Source organism: Pelmatolapia mariae, linkage group LG8, assembly GCF_036321145.2.
Source record: "Pelmatolapia mariae isolate MD_Pm_ZW linkage group LG8, Pm_UMD_F_2, whole genome shotgun sequence".
Taxonomy (NCBI): Eukaryota; Metazoa; Chordata; class Actinopteri; order Cichliformes; family Cichlidae; genus Pelmatolapia; species Pelmatolapia mariae.
Window position 1 is genome coordinate 14,065,254 of NC_086234.1, and position 20,980 is coordinate 14,086,233.

The window sequence follows — 20,980 nt, forward strand, 5'->3', positions numbered from 1 at the left end:
TTAACAAAACAGTGAAAGTATTTTATCTCAACTTTATCTCAACGCCTCACTATTTACACTCCTGTGCACAAGGTTAATACTGGCATCAGCAGGCTGTGTGTTATAGAGCATTTTGTGAAAAAGCAAAGTACTTAATGACTTCACTGCAGCTTTCACACTGGGTCTTTTCTAGCTGAGACCTCTGGCCTTGTACATATCCTCATACCACACGACTGGTGCAAATATGATGTTAACTGAAAACACAAAGAACTGTGGTTGCTAACTTTGATGTGAGGGGAAGTAAGCACTCTCAGATGTTCTGTGCTTAGACTTAGTTTTACACCCCCTCACTGCTTAAAAAGCTATTAACTACTATAGTTTAACTGCCTTTTCAGCTTTGCTGAAGCTAAAGTAATCAGTCTGTTCTTCTCCATCTTCCAGCTGCTCCCTTTAGGGGTTGTCACAGCAGATTATTTGCATCCATCTCATCCTATCCGGAGCATCCTCCTCTGTCACACCAATCCTCTGCATGTCCTCTTTCACTAGATCCATGAATCTTCTCTGAGGTCTTTCTCTTTTCCGCCTGCCTGGGATCTCCATGGTCAACATGCTTTGTAAAGTATATCCACCATCTCTCCTCTGCACATGTCCAAACCATCTCAGTTAACAGTTCACTGTTTTGTAGTGAATCCAAAACCCATCATGAGTATCTGCATAAAACAAGTCAGATCCCCATAACAACTTAATGTTTTCATCTTGATGCATGCTCAATCAGCCAGGTAAGTAAATCTCCAAAAGTTGATTCAACTTTTGGAGATTTAATGTTTTCTTTCTTTCCCCCGTCGTTCACCTATTGATCATGTTTACATGTCCATTTGATCATTTTTGTGAAGACAGACAAGTTAAAAGAAGAGCTGATGCATATCTTTTTCCTCAAAATCGAAAATAACGATGTTTCCTCGGCAGAGGACGCCCGCTTTAAGTGTCTTTTTACTCTCTTCACATTGTCTTTGCACAAAATAAACTTGTATCTGCTGAGACTATCAAACATACTGTTAATAAATTCAGATAATATGGTGTCCTTTTACATGTCACATTAAACTCTTGACGAGGCAACATTTTTAGTTTTCCAAGGACAATTTGTCAGTTTACTTTCTTTCTGATGTTTTAGCAAAAGCAGGCAAGCGCACATTGGCTGTGGGATTGAGTAAAATACTGGAAAACAAGCTATTTTTTCTCTTTCTCTTCTCTCTTTTTTGACCAGAAGATGGAGCTAACAGGTTGCAAATGTTCTTTAGAATCTCTAATGCGCTGAGGCAGATCACACAGATCTTATCCCTGGTAACAAAGTTCAGAATGAAGCTGGCATCCTGTGTTTATATACAAAAGAGCAGATTAGCCATGCGGGGGAGTCACACCAGAATCCTTCTATCAGCAGCAGTGTTAAAAACCTGACTGTCACTAAATAGTGAAGACTTGCAAAGTAAATCTGAGAGACGGGCCGCGCTTATTCTGCCTGTAATCATAAAGATAATGATTTTTCTACCATGGAGTATATTCTGTATATTTGGCCTGATTCTGCTCTGTGACTTTATATCAGTAACTCAAAGTGACAGTTCATAGATCTATATAAAGTAGACGTGATTAATCTGGCTTTTTTCATTCAGCAGATATTCAGTTGTTTTGAACAGAGATATATAAACCCACCTGGGTGGATATACGGCGCGGGGGGGGGGCTGTGTCAAGCTGGGCAGAGTCTGTTATAGAAAGACGTGAACAGTTGCAAGTTTTCATTCAAAATAATAGACTGTTAGCCCGGCTATATTAGCGCAATAACAGCAGCTGCACGCAGGGTTAAGCTGCTTTTCTAGCATGACGCGGATGGAATACACTGAGCGTTAATGTTGTTTACATGGCCGGCACCACATAGGCTTTAAATTTGAAAAGCCAAACAGGAATCTGCATTTTAAGGACGTGACTTTGACCGAAAGCATCAGCTGTGCGCCTCACTTGACTGGAAGAAGCAGTGGAGCGCAGCAGCGCGCAGAGCATGTAGCCGAAACTACACCAGACTGTGGAGTTGAAGTTTTCTTTTGTTTTGTTTTGTTTTTTTTTCTTTATCCGGAGTGTTTTATTCCATCTGTGGGAAAAAAAAATAAACATTTAAAGCTCCTCTTCGACATTATTATTTGCTTGGAGCTAAATGACAAGGAGGTAGCGACACAGAAGCACTCAGTGATTTAAACAGGGGAAACCATGGAGAGCAAGGGATTACTTCGCTGTAAGATTGTGGTTGTCGGGGACAGCAAGTGTGGCAAGACGGCTCTCCTTCACGTTTTCGCCAAAGACTCGTACCCAGAGGTAAGTCAGCATTTATTAGAAATAGAAATACGCACAGCAGCCCTGAATGGTGCGACGGCACAGGTGCGTAAAGTCCCTGAAACCACGCGGCAGTGTTTTCACGTAGAGTGAGATCGCTTCAAGAAGGCTTGACATTGTGGATCATTGTGGGAACTGATTGATACGTAGTTAAATGTGTGGCCTGTAAACATTTATTATAATGTATTTGTGCCGCTCTCTTTGAAAAATATCATGGAAGTTAAAACTCGAAACTGTAAATGGATGTTCTTTTTTTTTTTCTTTTTTCTTTTTTTTTAAAGAAACATTATGGTGTTCTCGTTGTGTATTATTTCATCATGTCAGGATTTTACCGGGGTTTGTGTTAAGTCTCATCTAAAGGGATGCAACAGCATCATGTAAATTAATAACATAATTAGAATTCAGTGGCCAGTTATCACTGAATTTTTGGCCTACGTGCGCTTTTGCGCACCGTGTCCGTCTGTTGATGTGGGACTTTGCAGGTTTGACCAGAACAGCAGCCGACCAACAACCCCCCTGAATAACCGCCTGGGAGCTAGATTGTGTGTTGTGAGACGCGAGATATTAAACCCGGGAGTGTGTAATGTTTTATAGTGGTGACCGAAAGTCGAATAGAGGCAAAAAGTTCGCACAAGTAATAGTTTGTCTCTCAGAAGTAGTACTCTGTCTTCTATACTTGATTACATGATTTTAATTACACCAATAAGACATCTGAAGTAAGTAAAATATATATATATATAAAAAGCTTTTTAAGAACTCAGTTTATGACAAAAAACTTACAGCTTGTGGATGGATAAACCCCAAAGCATACTTTTTCAGCAAAACTAGAAAGGAATGCAGACTAAACACACTAACAACAACAACAACAACAGGAAATGTGTTTAGTGAAGAAGGAAGAACTTATGCTCCAAAGAAGGAGAATTTTTATGTGATGCAGGAAATGCATTCTGTCAGACTCTTGAACTGTTGGGATTAATCAAACCAAAGCTTTTTGAACTAAAGTTCAGAACTTGCAAATAGGTCAAAGCAAAGCATTGGACTCATCTACTTTCCACACACACACACACACACACACACACACACACACACACACACACACACACACACACACACACACACACAAAAAAACCATCTCTCGCCTCTTGACATTCACAACTGCACTTACCATCCCCACAGCAGCTATTTGAATTAATTAGGAATCTGACTGTTTTGTGTCATGAAAATCACACCATCTTTCTTTTTTACAGTGGGCATATCATCTCCTCCAAGCTTTGATCTAATTTTAGCCACCACACGCCTCTCGTTTCAGAATTACGTTCCCACGGTGTTTGAGAATTACACGGCTAGCTTCGAGATCGAGAAGCAGAGGATCGAGCTCAACATGTGGGACACATCAGGTGAGATTCCCAATCATCTCTTTATGTTCTCCTTTCAACTCAAGATTATCACACCAGAGTGATGAAAGGTGTGCCGCATCATCAAGCCGTGATGAGGTTACTGAGCGAGGAGCTCCAGATCGGCAGACAGCTGACTCCTTGGAGTGTTCCGCAACTTCCAGGCTGTGGGCCAAAAACATGAGCAACCACAATGTGTCAGGATAATCTGTTGAGAGTACTGACTGTTTGTTTTTTTTAAATTTCAAAATGAATTAATCTAGTCTGGGACGCAGAAACATAACTTGTGTGTATTTATATAACTTCAGTCCTACTTCAGAGCTAATCTGACACTTTCAGCAGCAGCTGAAGTGTTATGTGAGGCCTCTGAACAGCTTGTTATTCAACACATACCTACTCCGAGTAACAACCACAGCTAATCAACACATGAAAATGCAAATTAATTGCCTGCATACGTGATTTTGATGAGGATTTTGGCATCTTGACTGAATTCATGCAACATGGCACCAGTTTATTTGAGATCACAAGTGTTCTCTGTCCACTTGTAGCGCTGAGAGCTTGCGAAGCTGTTGCACAAACTCTTAAATGTGTTCACTGAATATTTTTTGATTTACAAAGTCATTATATCTTTTCAAGACTTCACTTTGGAGAGATGATCAGACGGAGGGCCTCTATGGGTCTCCAGATGTGCATTAACTCTCTCCCATTTTAGCCTTTAGACCCCTTCATGTTTCATTTCTACTTACAAAACTCCCCAAAACTTGTTCTCACACAGCGTGAGAGCAGCTTTACTGCAAAGTGCTCCATTAACCTCCACCCGTGCAGACAAGGAGACCAGCTAGGCAAGCTGGAGATTAAGAGCTGCTGCAGCTGCCGAGTCTGCTTTGCGGTGGGTGAGGCCGCTCTGCGGTGTTTAAACAACACCCTGCGAAATTACCGGCTGGCTCACGCACACACCTTTCCCTCACTAAAACACTTAAACAGTAATTTACTCCGCCTCGGAAAGAAATGTAATTCACCTTTTTGTGCGAAGCAGGTGCCGTTCAGAATTGTTATTGTGTCACATTATTGGAATCTGAGCAGACATGACGCTCCCAGTTGTGAATGAGTTTATGAGGTGTGAGGTGAAAGAAGGGCCACATGTTCAGCTTCTGTCAAAAAACTCCATAAAAATGTATAAGACAATAAAATCTGCTTATTTGTGCTACTGTGAAAGAAAAAGAGGAATTAGATTTTAATGTGGATCACTTTAGGAGGGTTTACAGAAGGATTTACTCAAGTCAGAGGGATTTTTCTTTATATACGGGCACCCCAAAATGTTGCATGTGTAACTGAAATGGATTTAAAAAGCAATACTATCTGATTTTATTAGAATTTTTTAAACAAAGCTTTATTATAACTAATAAATGGTACTAAAAGCTATAAAAAGGAGCCAATTCTGCAAGCACCAGTGGTTACAGGAATAGTTCTGGGTGCTCATTAGATGCCTTGATAAGAATCAGACGAAAGAACTTTTATTATACAAAGAAGTGGCACCCATATTGAGCAGTAGTGGTTAACGGTAGCTGATCCAACTCTGACCTTAGGTGGCTTCTTCCAGCTCTCTTTAAGTGAGGAGGAGACATGTGTGTTGCCTTGCAGCATCCCTGCCAGCTATTCTGGGTTTGTGTCAGGAGACAGGTGCATCGGCAACTACATCAGTAACACCACAATTCCCTCTGGTACCTGCTGTGTTTTACTAATAGCTGAACGGGGGGTTACAGTCACCTGGTGTGCTTACATGGAACTTTCTGTATATACACTGCTGCAATACCCTTGACTTTTAAACTTGTTCCTGCTTACTTTATGCAATCACAGATTTATGTGATTTGATAAAGAACATGCTTTAGCTGATATGTGTGTTTGTGACATGTGGCATGGCAGTGTGTGCAGTTTGTTAACTGCAGGTGAATTGACTCAATGAAATTGAAGTTGTGGATGAAACACTAAATATATTTAAAAAAAAAAAAAACACTCCCAAGCTTCAGAGCACCAGAGGTTTCAAATATATAAAAGCACAAACTCATCACACATTTTAAGCTATGAAGCTTGAACTCCAGTGTGGATAACAGGGGAGGAGATAAGAAGAGAAGGATCATGTTGAGTTGTTGTAGAGGCTCACAGATAGGAGAGTGTATTAGGCAAGGTGCCAGAAGTGGTCTCTGAGCTGCCCGCTTATTGTGCAGAAACAAACAGTGGATTTAATTAATCAGGCACTTGCTGTGTGACCGAACACTTGCCCCCTGTCTCTTTCATTCTTCATCTTGCCACACAACCCACCTCCTGCTTCCCTCTGCTACATCCAAACATGCTTGTAGTTTAAACTCCCTTGTAGGTTAAACTCTTTTTTTTCTGCCAATTTAAACTTTACCCTGAATTTATTGCCCACTGGCTCCTTACGCTTCCTCAGTCTTTCAGTCATTATCATGTTGCTCTGTTTCTGTCTTCAGTCATGTGGCGCTGCAGGTGAGACCAAGTTGAGATCAAGCTCATATAAATGGCAATGGCATTCCTTTAAAAAAAGAGACTATTTTCTAAATGGTTCTGCACCATTTCCATCAAAACAAGAGTGTCAGTGCCAAAGGCTGGAGTTGGTATGCCATCACAAAACTAAATCAATGAAAAAGAAGTGCATTGAGTGTATTGTAGTTAGAATACACTATACCTTCTATGTCTCCTCATCATGACACAGACTCATTCACTGTCCTGTAGTCCTGTTGGCTGGACTTTTGCAACTCATTATCATAAAGATGTTGAAAAAAAATCTCCAGTTATTCCAAAACGGTGTAATGAGACTTCCATTGGCCATGCATTAAATAAATAACACTGACTATTTTCGTCACAATGCAATTCAAGACTGGGCCTCCAAACTCCGCAGATTGAGCCCCATCATATCTTAATGATGGCATAGTATTACATTATCCCAACAGAGCACTTTGCTCGCCGACTGCAGGCTTACTTGTGGTTTCTAGAATTTCTAAAAGCAGATTTCAGCTCCTGTGGAACCACCTCAAGAGACAGACACCCTATCTACGTTTAAGATCAGAATAAAACATACTCTTTGATAAGGCTTATAGCTGGGGCTTGATCAGGTGACCAGGAACCATCTATTAGTTATGCTGCTATAGGCTCAGACTGCTGTGGGACTTCATGCAATACACTGAGCACTTCCTCTCCACTCACCTCTTGTTACTCCCCATATATCTCATTAAATTTTTGTCTTCTCTCTTCCTTAGTCTGTGTTTTATCCTTTCTCCCTTTGCTCTTTCAAACTCCTCACCCCCCGCCCCCACCCCCACCACCGCCTAAAACCAGTTGTGGCAGATGGCTGCCTCTCCCTGACTCTCATTCTGCCGGAGGACTCTTCCTGTTAAGAGGGAGTTTTTCCTTCCCACCATTCCAAAGTGATTGCTCATATGGGTGATCAATTTATTGTTTGTGCTTTATGCCTAATACTGTAGGATCTTTACCTTACAGTAATGGCTTGGATTGACTGTTTTTGTGAATGTGATTTATAAATAAACCTGTTTTGAATTGGTTTGGATACTTTAGTATTTACCTAACCAATCAACAGTGACTCCCACAGCAATGCTGTCTGGTTTATGCAACATGGGATGAATGCAAATAAGCTGTCCAGCTCTGTCAAAGTCAATCACTGGTTTTAGTACAAGATGATGATAGACTGGATCTGATTTTGAATCACTGATGTAGTGGATTCATTCAGAGGTCTTGAATGAAGCTATTTTTTCCCCCAAAATCTCTCACTTTCTATGGTTTAATCAGTATTTGCATATACAGAGATCAGCCTTGAGGTTAAATAAATAACACTGACTATTTTTGTCACAATGCAATTCAAGACTGGGCCTCCAAACTCGGCAGATTGATCCTCTACAGAAAAAACTTAATTCACAGACGCCCCCACCCATTACATATATTACCCAAAGGATTCGCTGCCCCTTTGCCAGACACCATAAGATTACCCCCAAAGGTTTTGTGCCCATACCATGATGGATCGGAGATGTTTTTGTTAGCAGCAGGCGTGGCTACCCAATATGAGGTAGGCATTTTTAATGCTTTGGGTGATTGGTATGGGCTTTTATTCTAATTCATCTTCATAAAAAGCCTCTGCAATGTTTAATGGACAACGAATCCCATGGAGTCATCAGATCACAATAAAAAAAAAAAAACCCTAGAAAATAAAAGTAGTCTAAAATTGCAAGCATTATTGATTATGATGACACAGCAGTTGTGTAGCAAGAACTTGTTACTCTTCAAATAAAAAACAAATAAAAGTCCTTAAAAATCTGATCCCAGCTGACCTAATTTTGCCATAACAGTTTATATGTCTAGATTTGCCCTTCTCTGCAGTTTTCTCCTCCTCTTTAATTTCATCGATTCTTCCTAATATCCCCTCAGGCTGCCAGCCTCCCACCCGGCTCCTTCTCTTTCTCCGTCTCCAACAAGTCAAGGTCAGGAGTCCCACTGTATTGGGGCAGTGCCCTCTCAGCACTCTTGCACTTGATTAGCTTACCTTGCGTTTTCTTTGTCTGTCTCTCTATCCATCTTTATCTCTTCCTCACTTTTCACTCACTCCTTTTCTCATTTCCCATACTCCTTTCTCCCAGATTCCGGCATATGGCTCACTGTAATCTGTCTTTATACACAGCGACAAAAAAAAAGGGAAAAAAAGAAGAAGATTTGGTTCTATACTGAAGCAAAGCATCCTGGAAGCAGCAACAAATAACCCCTAGTCAGAAACAGTTAGGTCCTTAGATATTTGGACAATGGCATAATCTTTATCACAATAAACCCAAACAGTGGATGGCCATTCTTGATGATTTGTTTTGATTTAGGATCATTATTAAGGCTCAAAATTACAGACTAAGACAATTCTGAATATAAGGATTGTTTTTTATACCTGGATGAAAATCCTTTGCAGTCAGTGACTGTATGAAGTCTCAAACCCTTCATTTTGCTCAATAGCCCTGTACAGTACAGAATTCAACCTGCTGCTACTACTATCAGCAGTCACATCATCAATAAGCAGTAGCTACATGGGCCCCAAACATGCAATCTACATCTGCATACATTCTGTGATCATCCACTTTAGTGTTTTTCTGAGTTCTTTCAGGCTGAGCTTTGTTTTTGTTTTTTAAAGAAAAGTAGCAGATTGTTGATTTGACCACTCCTGATATTTTTGCTGTCTCTCTGACAGGTTTTATACTGTGTACATATATACAGTATTTTTTAGCCTGAAACAATGAAACCTATAGCTGCTTTGGAATACAAATGTCCTACTGTAAAACCAAGACAATGGTTTTTACAGGGATGAGGAAGTAAAAGAGCAAGAAAACAAAAAAACAAAAAATCCTGTAGAGCCAAGGATGGCTTGCCAACAATGAGCTCAGGAATGTCTTCAGTTTGGATGTTGGATACTGTTGTGAATTCCAGCAACAACTTGCACTGCACTGATGCTAGGCTTGGTTCTGCCTTTCAGATATCGAATGAGCTCAAATGTGCTTATGGAACATTGTATTCATTTACAAATGAGAGTGAAACCTCTCGAAGCATGTTCACATTTGCACTTACTGCAAATGTGCAGACTTGGCAGCTGTCTATAAGTGAAACAAAGACGGCTGAAGTGACATATCATGGATTTTTTGCGAGATGGTGGAAGAAGATTGACATGGAAAAATGTCCCTATAAAAAAGGGCAAAGGTGAAGCAGAGGCAAATTGGAGCTGCGAAATGAGTAGCGCTCGACTGAGTGAGATAACGACCCCTCCTATTAATGAAGTCTGTTATGAACAACAACTTAATTATATTGGATGCATTGGAAGATATGAACTGCTTAAACAAAATCAAACTAGCATCACAAGCGGCGTGGAAGATGTTTGAGAGTCTGCTGTGTGTAGACGTCCAACAGATCAGAAGAATCAGATTTTGCACTGCTGTTGAACACAATGTCCACACAGAAGTACCCCATAAGTGATTGAAATGATGGAAAATCAATGATGATGGTCTCCTCGATATGCATTAAAATCTCTTTGGACCTTGTATTGAAAATTCCAGTGAACAGCGTACAAAAGCAAAATTAACCACAGATATTTTATTTGCTTAATATGCCATGGAATAACAAGGGAGCAGGCCTCACCTGACCATGAAACTGCTCGTCAGTTCATTACCTTTGAGCCTCTGAACATAAAAATGGCTGTAATCCCTAAACAGAGATCACAATATTTTTTTTTAAACAGCTTGAACTGAAGCTAAAAGTCTGTACTTTAGTCGTGACTGATTGCTTTGAAACCCACTGTAATGGTGCGCAGAGGCAAAATTACAAAAAGTGCATCATTGCCTAAAATACTTGTGGACCTAATCGTATGTGGGAGCTAATTAAATGTTTTCCACTGGCTCCCAGTGTGATTTTATTTTGCTGCGCTGATTGTCCTGTGTGGCTTTGTTCAAGTCAAACATTTTTCCAACTTGAGCCGAAAGGAATTCAAATTTCACAAGCATCTGTTTTACTCAGTTATCAACCGATCTTTGAGTGCGAGGCTTAAAAAGGTCATAAATCAGTTTAATACATAGACTCCAGGGATGGCATTTACATTCTTAGCTAATTGTATGGTATTAATTATGAATATGCCCTAAAATGACTTTTCCCTGGATACTTAGGTAAAAATAAATCATGGTTTTATTATATTAAATTTCACATTAAATTGAACTTTGTCCTAGTTCACCTTCTAACATTATTTTTTTTAACTATTGTATTTGGGAAAGTATGATATTAGGAAAATCTAACATAACTACATGTATGTGAACAGGTTTACATCCAGTGACAAAGACACATTAGATTCTGCTTTTAATCTCGGCACCTGTCAGTTACAGAAGTCTTCCTCTGAAGCCTTGATTTTAGGATTTTGGCTGTAGATGTCTTGTTTTTTTTTAACCAAACTGACCATATTTACATCAGAGGGTGGAAGGCTAAGTTACCAACTAGAGCTACAGTTTTGTGATAAAGTCTTTCTTTATATTTTGTTGAAAAATAAGAAAATAGGTGCAGCAATGTGTTGAAAAATGTGAAAACATAAATGCAAAAGATCGAAAGTCAAGTACAGAAAGTCAAAATTTGCTATGACCACTCTTGTTCTCAACAAATTGAAATCTATTATTGTGATTTCAATTCAGTTTAATTCAACTTTAGCAACAGCTGCTTCAAGGTAAAGACCCTACAATAATACAGAGAAAACCCAGGCAATCAGATAACTGCCTGTGAGCAAGCGCTTTGGTGGCAGAAGGGAAGAAAAACTCCCTTATAACAGAAGGAAACCTCTGGCAGAACACAGCTCAGGGATGGGCAGCCACCTGCTACCATCTCAACTCAAAGTAGTTTTCAGGAATAGTTCTCCAGACTTCAAGAAAGACACCCAAAGCTCTTCTTTGGATGTTGGCTGTTCTCTGTTAAGATGATTCCTCACTCCATGACAGATAGTGTTCCACGTTGTGTTTTTTGCTATACAAATGTGCTTTTTTCAGCACTGACAATGTGTTTGAGATGAAAAATGAGATTTTGCTTTCCAGATAGCAATGCATGGTGGATCAAAATCTGATGGTACTTTTCTGTGTTCACAATTCCACCAATTTTGAAAAGATCTCCAACACTGTTGTCTGAAATGCAGCTCCAAACCTTGACGGATAATTTGACATACCTCAAGCTTTTGTCCTTGTCCTAACCTCCTGACAGCCACCAGTCCTCTGAGACCAGTGAGGCTGGTCTCAGAGTCTGCTAGTAACAAAGTGCATAAACATTCATTTAAAACTGGTTCTTTGCTAGGTTGTTTGTTATGTGCACACACTCGTTCATCCCTGAATGATTCATAGGTGAGTGTTAAACAATCCTCTCAAAAAGTCAGGTACATGGACTGGACTGAAAATGAGAAGAACAAGCAGCCAATGTTTCATTTTTCAGCCCTAAAAGTTACCCTTAGATCTGATCGCTGTCATCAGCAGCATTTTCTGTTGCAACGTGTTGCTCTTTTAAGATATAAATAAAGAATATATATCTCTAAAATGCACCTTAAATTACTTGCTCAGAACGAAATGGCACTGGGCAACAAGCTGGTAAACATAATGGAGCCAGGTGTTTTCCTCAGGAAATGAGGAGCCCGACATAGCTCAAAGGAAAGTGGATCGTGGCGTTACATTCAGAAGCATGACTCTAAATAAATGAAAATGTTACTCTAATGTCAACCTGAAGTATAAATGCGCAGCTTTTTTGGTTCCTGCTCCTATCGAGTAGCTAAAAAATTGCTTTGTTTCAGCATATTTCACACACGCAGAGTGTGGACACATAATGAAATGTGACTGTTTGGCTGGTGCGTGTTTCTGTCGATGCAAAGAAATGATGTGTAGCTGAATTCTGACCATATTCCCCCCCCGGGGCTAGATGACACTGAAATGACTCAACTCTGTTGTTGTGGCAGGTGCATCATGAAAAGGTGTTCAGATCACCTGAGTTTTACAGGTGACTGTGTGAACATGTGAGGTATGAGTTAATAAAACAACCGGCTCAACCTGCATTATCACACCTATAGCAAGTGAACAGTAAAGGAATGCACTGTTCTGAATTCTACTTCAAGCTAGCTTCCTGCTCACTGGAACTTTCCTAACTTCCTCGAGCCAACAGGGACATGCCCCGACATGTTAAAACACACACAGATACTTAAACACACAAGCAGTGAAAATACTGTTTGCCCCGTTGAATCCAACCTTCCAATCTATCCCAGGTCAGCAGAGTCTGTGGCAGAGATTTCCTCAACAATCCATCATTCATTTATAAGCTCCTTTTATGACCCCAATTACATGTTGGCTCCTTGAAAGCAGCACCCAGATGCGCTTTAAGCGAGCATCTGAGCAAACGAGTGGCACTGGCTCCATGACAGGATGGAGCGGAGAAAATGGTCTGGTGTGTCGAAGCGTTTCAGAGGCTTTTTGGATAGAAGTGTGGATAGCAGGGAACTGGGTTTGTAGTCCAAGTGCTGTTGTTTTTTTTCTTCCCTACTGAACATGTGCAGGGGTGTGTTAGTAAGGGTATGAGTAAGTGCTGAAAGAGATTACACAAGTGGGAAAATATATAAATAGGGACAGTGAAGGGATGGAGGAATGTAGAGTCCTGGTGGAGTGCTAAGTGCTTGGAGTCGTGGATGGGAGACGGTATATGTTGAGCGAGGACTAAAGAGTGTCAGTAGGTTTTCATGGTGCGAGCTTGTGCCTCCAGCCAGCCTGGTCTCATTCTCCTCTGCTCATGCAGCCCATTAGAAGACCAAGGGTGCATTAAAAATGAGTGGCCTGGATGCGTCTCTACTCCCATTCCCCAGGGACACGGAGTCTGTTTCTCAGCTAGTACCTGTAGTGTGTAACTCAGCAGTCTGTCTAAGACTTTTGAATGAACTTGAGCACAGCAGACATCATCATTCATTTAAAACATCAGGTAAAACAACATGACATTTACCACCCAGCACAATGTGCAGACTTACGGAGACATTTTTCACGCACTAACGCATACGGCAAGAGGCATATAGAATATACTGCATGCCTGTTACAGCAGCTCTTTCTCATTTTTAATTATATGCCTTTATTCCTCTGCCAGCAATTTGTGCTTAAAATGGGAAATTATGCAGTGCAGATGTACTTTCTAATAATTGGTTGTCATCTCTCTCTCTCTTTTTTTTTTTTTTTTTTTCTCAAACCTTCGCCATGACTCCTCTGCCAAGACAGGAACTGAGGCAGAGGTTTGTTTGTCTGTGTGAGCGAGACTGTGCAAAAACTACCAATCTTTATATCATGATATTTGTTGGAGAGCTGAGAAAAGGAAGAAGCCTTTCATTTTTGTTTCGTCTTTGGTTCACCTTTGATAAAATTGCACAATAGGGCATTGGTGGAAGAGAATTAATTTTTTTTTTGTAGAGCAGAAGCTGCTTAGTTATATATTCTCTAAGTATTTCCTTTTTATGAATAATCTATGAAGGGACTATTTGTTTCTTTTTGTTTTTCATGATACATTTTCATTTTTGTTTACAATTCATTATTTTTGCTTATCACGGGTCTGGAAGCTAACAGGTGTTAGCCTGTGTCGTTGATATAAATGTAGTGAAGTACTGCTGGTCACTTCAATACATGAGTTGCATCAGTTTTAGCTAATGTAATTACCATGGCAACATCATGGCAATGTCATGGCAACTGGGTATATCACTCATGTAGCACGTTGTCTTGACAGTGTGTTTAAAATATTTACTTTTAACCTGATATAACACATTCCAGCAGCACAGGCCTTTTCACGTGACATTGTGTAGGAGACTGCAAAAGAAAAGCGGAATTTACTGGTTAATCCAGATAAGTAGAATGATAATAAAAGGTCAGAGAAAAATAAAAGTCCTTGGAACTGGTTAAATGTGCTCCAACAAAGCAAAAAGTTAAACCATAAGAAGAAAATTACCTGTGACTGTAGCTCTATTGCTAACTTCCTTTAGCATTTATTTAATCTTTCGTATTCTCTGTTGTATTCTGGTTCCTTTTCTTGATTTCGTAATATTTAGTTATTATCTTTTGTGATCCCTTTGTTCCCCCAGTCAGGCCCCAGTATCTGTCTGGTCTTTGTGTAGCTTCTGTCGCTGTGTCAAGTCCTCGTATCTAGTCGCAGGCTTAGTATTGGTTATGTTTCCTGTTTTATTGTGATAGCGTGTTGTCTAGTGTTCCCTTATTATTAATGATTTTCTCCTACTTTGTTTCCCATGTGTCTCCACTTCCCCTAATCACCCTCGTGTGTGTGTGTGTGTGTGTGTGTGTGTCTGTGTGCGTATATGTCTCAGTCTCCTCTTGTCCTTTGTCAGAGTGTATTGTTCAGTTTCTCGGTGTTAGTCTGGTTCCTGGTCTTTGGCTCCTAGTTCCTTTACGAGTTTATAGTTTACAGTTTTCCCTTAAGTTCTGCGTTTGAATCATGTAGTTAAATATATCAGCTCAATAAAGGGCTCGCCTTTACTTCCACCTGCCTCTGTGTCTGCATCTTGGATCCTTCCCTACTCACTGAAAAGATTTTATTACACACTTTGTTTAGACACACAGGCCACTCAAGGGGTATATCCACTTAAGACCCTCTCTATCCCTTATCTATAATGCACGATGCAGCTTTGACCACTCACTTCAACCCCCCAACACCTGCCATTACTCCTGCAGCAGGAGGTGGTGGATGGTTTTGACCTTGTTTCTACTGCATGTGATTCACCATAATTAAAGTACAAGCATGAGTGAGCCTGGTTTTCTGTTTTTCTGTATTCACGTTAAGGTAAAGTAAACTCCCTGAAATACAAAGTAATTAAGTGAATGCGTTCACACAAAAGACAGGGATGAACCAATAATGAGAACGATGGACCAGTTGACGGAGATGCGCCACAGAAAAATGAAATGAACTGTTAATTGATCAGATTTAAAACACACATAATCTACACAGAGGGACGGTGTCAGGGTAGGAATAGTGATCCTGAAAATGTTGATGGTACAGCTTTCTCTTACTGAGCTCAGGTTTGCATTCACACTGTGTCCCTCAGACTAGAAAGGGCTTGCTGTTTCAGCTACTTTTCATTGCTTCTAACAAATACACTCTTGGCCCAACTATTGCAAATTGGTGCTCCTGATTGGGCAATTAAGTTCATGACAATCTTTATAGTGGAAATTGTGCCGGCAATAACTTTTAGCCGAGCTGCAACCAACAATTAGGCACACACAATCGGTTCATTCTCAGTAGATCACGTCAGAAAACATCAGAAGACTATAAATGTACCAATTCATATACCAAATTTACCTTTAATTGTTATTAGCTATAACATAAGATTTACATTTGAAAAGATTTACTTTTTGACCCAAATAATCATTCAGAAATGATCAAAATCATTTTCTGTCGGTTGATTAAATGATTGGTTGTCGTACCTCCAACTTCTTAAATGTCATGGCACATTAAAAATAATTACCGACAAGCACAAAAATGTGTAGTCGTGTAAATGCTGCGTTTAGTTACCACTTGATGACATTTCAGCTCTGCACAGAAGAAAACTGATTCTGTTTTTTAATTAACTCAAATTTAGGCGAAACACTTTAAGAGCTTAAGCAAATGTGTTTTACACACTTACTAGATCATGCAAATTTGTGATATTTAAACTACATTCAAAAGGTCTGGTCCAGACAAGCGGTGAATAACGGAGGTTTTTATACTTTAAGTTTAAATGTAGAATGCGGTGCATGGAGTCGCATACAGTTGGGCTGGTTGAAGCCCAGATGCCAGTCTGTTCTCTCTGTCATTAATTTAAAAGACTCCTGCTGGATTACTGCTGATTTCAGGCAAAGTACGCTCAGTGGCAGCGCTCTCCCTCTATGCCTGTTGAGTTAGAAAAATAACATCACATACAGTTTTTCAGCGAAATCCAGCCAGGTTACAGCTGCTACTTGGCAACGCTCTAAATGAAAAACTTTAGCTAGGCTTGGGTAAAGGGTATAAACAGAGACAATGTAATCTTGTTCCTGATGGCTCATAATCGGAAGATTTTCCAATAAAGAGCTGGTCCCACTTCAGCGTTCAGCAAAATAACAGACAGATCAAATACTCCAGCATGAGTGTGGTAAAGAAAATCCAAATCTGTTGTCACATTGCTGACAACCACATTGTGCAAAATGTGTCTGTCTGTGCCTGCGACTGCCAGGACCAGCTTCACTCAGTCCTCCACGCTGCTTCTCAGGCTATTATTGTTCAGTGTTCAAGCAGAGAGGTATGCATAACAACAAGCACGGTGTGCTCTGGTTACATGAATCTCTGATTCATGTACACCTAAAATGGATTATTCTCAGTACAGAAGAGAACGGCTTACCTTAGGAGCAGTCCTAGCCTTCTCCTCGTTTTTTCCTATCAAAATAAGAGTTCCAGTTATCATAAATGTGGTGGGTGACGAGGTCAAGTCATTAATTGATTTATATCAGCTATTAAGAATAAATAGAAAACCTCTGTAACATGAATTTTTTTTATTATCTAATGGCAGCCGTCAGTGGATGGATTTACACTTGTCATGGTGCAGCTGCCATCATCCTGACCATATATGACCATCTGTTATGGCGTGAGCAAAGTTCCATACAAAGGTCGTATGATGACCTCTGTGCTGTCTCCATGGCAACTGAGAAAATCCCATCTGTTTATAAACGGTACTTGACTTTGACCCAATGGGTCAGGGGATGTGCGACTGAGTATGATGTAATTAGACTTTTTCAGGTGCTTCACTTCCCAAACACAAACAAGCAGAGAGTCCAAGGGGTTAGAAGACTGATATGATATATCATCACTTAACAAGTTCATAATATTTGATTGATGGAGCATAGGCCTTTCCTCCAATCCCTTATGTGATGAATTTATAACACAAGCTTTAATAGCTCAGTTACATTAGCAATAAAAAGGGACACAACCTGCTGGAGAATAGCTCTTTTAGTCACTTTTGATTGCAAGATAGTTACACAGGTCTCCTGATTGGGTAGCAACCTGTCCCCAAACAGCTGCATTTTAACTCGGACTGACTGCAGTGATTGACGAATGTAAAGGTTTGCAAATAATCACCATCTCACTGATAAATGCATACAAGTCTGTCAGTCTGCGCTGATGAGCGCACAGGTAACACATCTGCAAAGGGGAGTCAACTGGTTGCCACCTGTTATATTCTGGTTTTATTCCTACGTAAAAGCAAGATTGCTGAGAGCCTTTGCAGTTTTGCAGTAAAATTGCAATCCTGCAGTAACTACATCAGTATTTGTAGAGCAGTTTCTGGCTTTCTGTTTCAGCTCTCTCAGAACTTTAAATGTAAGTAGTTAAATTGTGAGTTTCTGTGTATGCAAACAGCAACAGATTTGGAGTTTTCACCATTTAGCAGTGAATCACCATATGATCACAAACAGATTGCAAGTAATTGTCACCTTGACCCTGTTGAAATGCAAACTGATACAGTGAATCCGCCTTATTGCTGTTTTATCGTCGTCTTGATGCCCCGTGGTTCCCGTCTTCAAAGCAACCAGTTCAAAGGCAACGAGATCACGGTTCCATTTGCCACAGTCGCAATAATTTTGTTAGTGCCGCAGTCTCCAACCGCTGTTTTCCTTAGTGTGACTTTAGCACAAGAATACTATTATCTCCAAGTCTAGATAACCCTGATGACATCATTAGGGTGCTCGGAGATGATGTTAGACATCAAGCAATTGTTTTGATTTTGGCTTTGTTTGCTCCACTGCCCTTAGATTAGAAACATTAAAACGCTCTAACGTGTCTAGAAAAATCTTTGTAGCTCAATAGCTTTGTAACTCGCTTTGTTTAAGTGGCAGACAGAGAGGGATAACAGAGGAAAATGAATAAAACTTTTATGTTAAAATGATGATGCTTTAGCTTTTTACAGAGCAGCAGACAAAGCAGCAGACTGTCTGCTCTGCACGGTGTCTCAGAGTGTTTACGAATGTACGCCGAGTGATCAGCCTCATGGAGCATGCATACAGAGTGGACTCTATCGCTGCCTGGTGCTCAACCGAACTTACAGGCTGATTCCATATTGTCTGCATATTTCACACAGCATGAGTACGTAGCACTAATGCTCAGCCACTGCAGGGGGCATTATTTATATGTTCGAGGCGCAGCAGATGAATGCATTAATCAATAGCATTCATTTCTTGTGCTGTTTTCCGTCTGGATGTATTTCAGGAATGAAAACCCAAACTATTTCTTCAGAAGGGCATGACTAGGACAAACAGGATTTTAATATTAATGAACATTTCTGCGCTGTGATGAAAGTTGGCAGGAAAAGGTGCCATAAGAGGGGATTAATAATGATTTTCTGTGCTAACATCTCAAAAGGTGTGTGTGTGTGTGTGTGTGTGTGTGTGTGTGTGTGTGTGTGTGTGTGTGTGTGTGTGTGTGTGTGTGTGTGTGTCTGTTTCTTCAGAATCATGCAGCTATGCATACAAAAGGCTACGACGAGTCTGATTGTCTCTTATCAGCCGCTTTACAGCTTTGAGCTTGACTAACCCGAGACATTACCCAAAATACAGAACAGGAGGTTTAATAATGAGTTTTTACAAGTTCAGACAAAATATAAAAAAAGAGATATCTCTGGAGCACATATATAAAAAATCACTAACAAGATTTGTCATATTAAACATAAAATAGATAATATTCCTTCCTTATTTTCTTAATTAAGAAACCTGCCCGTCGGGGATCGTTTAAGGCTGCTCATCAAGGAATTCTGCTTCATAAAAAGTGAACTTCTCTAAAACGTGCAGGTGGCTGATGAATTAAACAAAAAACAAACAGAATAATTAAGAAAGATTACGAGGCTACAGATTCTTAAACTGGACTGATCAAATATCAGGGAGGATTTTACCGATAAGGCCATTTAGAGGATGGGGCGCTGCACTGGAACTGTTGGTGAGAAACATTTTCAGTGAGGTAAAGATTTTCTTTTCTACCATTTTTCTTAAGAGCAGCACACTGGCACCATGCGTATGACAAACGTTCTTGTTTACTACGCGCTTCCCTCATCAGTTTACAGCGATGTGAAACAATTAGTCAGGAAGAAGTGTTGAAATGATGGAAAAGCTTTTTCCACACAAAACTCTTCTATTTGCAGCTTTTGTAGTGTGAGCTGTTTTTTTTTTATTGATTGATTTACACTCAACAGCCACTTTATTAGGTACACTTTACTAGTACTGGGCTGGACTCTGCTTTTGCCTTTAGAACTGACTTAATTCTTCAGTCGACAACGTGGAAACATTCCTCTGAGATTTTGGCTTGTTTTGACACGACAGCATCGCTCAGCTGCTGCAGATTTGGTGGCTGCACCTCTGAATTCAGATCTTGTTTGAGATTATCTGAGGTTTTTACATGGAGCATCCCCCTATACATCCTCCATCTACACCACCACCACTAGCATGAGCCACTGGTGCAAAGCAGGATGGATCCATGCTTTCGTGTGCTTTACATCAAATTCTAATCCTACCATTCAAATGAGACCAGGCAATGTTTTTTGAATCTTCTGTAGTCCAATTTTGGTGAGCCCATGTGAACTGTATGATGCTGTATCCCATCTGTTTCAAGGTTTATTTGTTATGTGTTCAGAGATGCTCTTCTGCAAACTTTTTGGTTGTAACAAGTGGTTATTGTAGTTCTAGTTGCTTTCCTATCAGCTCAAAGCAGCCTCGCCAGTCTTCTCCAACCTCTGGCATCAATCTGTATTCTTTGTAAACCCTTAGTGTGAGAAAACTCTAGCAGATCAGCAGTTTCTGAAACAATCAGACCAGACCGTGTGGGCTTCCGATGCTGGGTTTGAACTTCAGCAGGTTCTCTTGATCATGTATATGATTAGCTGGCTAATTATTTGCAGGTGTAACTAATCAGTTGGCTGGTGAGTGTGTCCTGTATGGAGTTGAACTGGATCAGAAGACATTAGTGATTAGTTATTTTAATGTGTCACTTTCAGTTCTTCAAAATTGGAAAAACATATGCAGCTGTAGCCCTACATCACCTTCCCAGGTCTGCCTCCTGTACCTTGAGGATATTTCCTGACAGTGTCATCTGCATCTCGTTGGAGTTCTCATTATCAATTATTAGCCAATGTTTTAATATTTATTAAACATCAGGATATGATGCAAATAAAGAATCTTGTTTTAAATAGTCTCACAGCTCTGTGTAGTGACCACTAGACCCTGTGGCAGCTTGTGCGCACTTAGATTTTTCAAAGCGTTTTGTAGAGTTTGACTGAGAAACCTTCCTAAAATGTAAAATTCAAGCAGCATCAGAAGATTTTTTAGAAGGACAAACATCTCAAAACAGAGAGAACAGCCAAAGGTGGAACACAAGTGGATTACATAAAATTACACGAGTGCTTGGAGAGTAAATGCGTATGAGTTACAAACAAAGAGGAAAAAAGGAAATGCAGATTTTTGTAAGCACCAAACATCAAAGCATGAAAACCTCATGTGGAGTCACAGCATGGTGCTGCTGTTTCCCAGACTGCTTTGCATCACTGTACCAAACATTATACATCAGCCACACATCTGAAACATACTGACATTTATTTTCTGTAGATTGTTTACATCCCAGAGTTTTCCATTTGTGGAAAG

At 40.1% G+C, this 20,980-nt stretch overlaps 1 protein-coding gene across 1 annotated transcript in view; it reads left to right on the forward strand.

Annotated features, from left to right (window-relative positions):
- Positions 1 to 2,008: 2,008 nt before the first annotated feature.
- Positions 2,009 to 20,980, forward strand: part of LOC134633133 (rho-related GTP-binding protein RhoN-like) — a 37,098-nt gene continuing 18,126 nt past the window's right edge. Inside the window, exons 1-2 of the mRNA XM_063481996.1 lie at positions 2,009 to 2,340; positions 3,668 to 3,755. Of these exons, the coding sequence (XP_063338066.1) occupies positions 2,236 to 2,340; positions 3,668 to 3,755 (193 nt within the window). The 5' untranslated portion in view covers positions 2,009 to 2,235. The remainder of the gene's footprint in view (positions 2,341 to 3,667; positions 3,756 to 20,980) is intronic.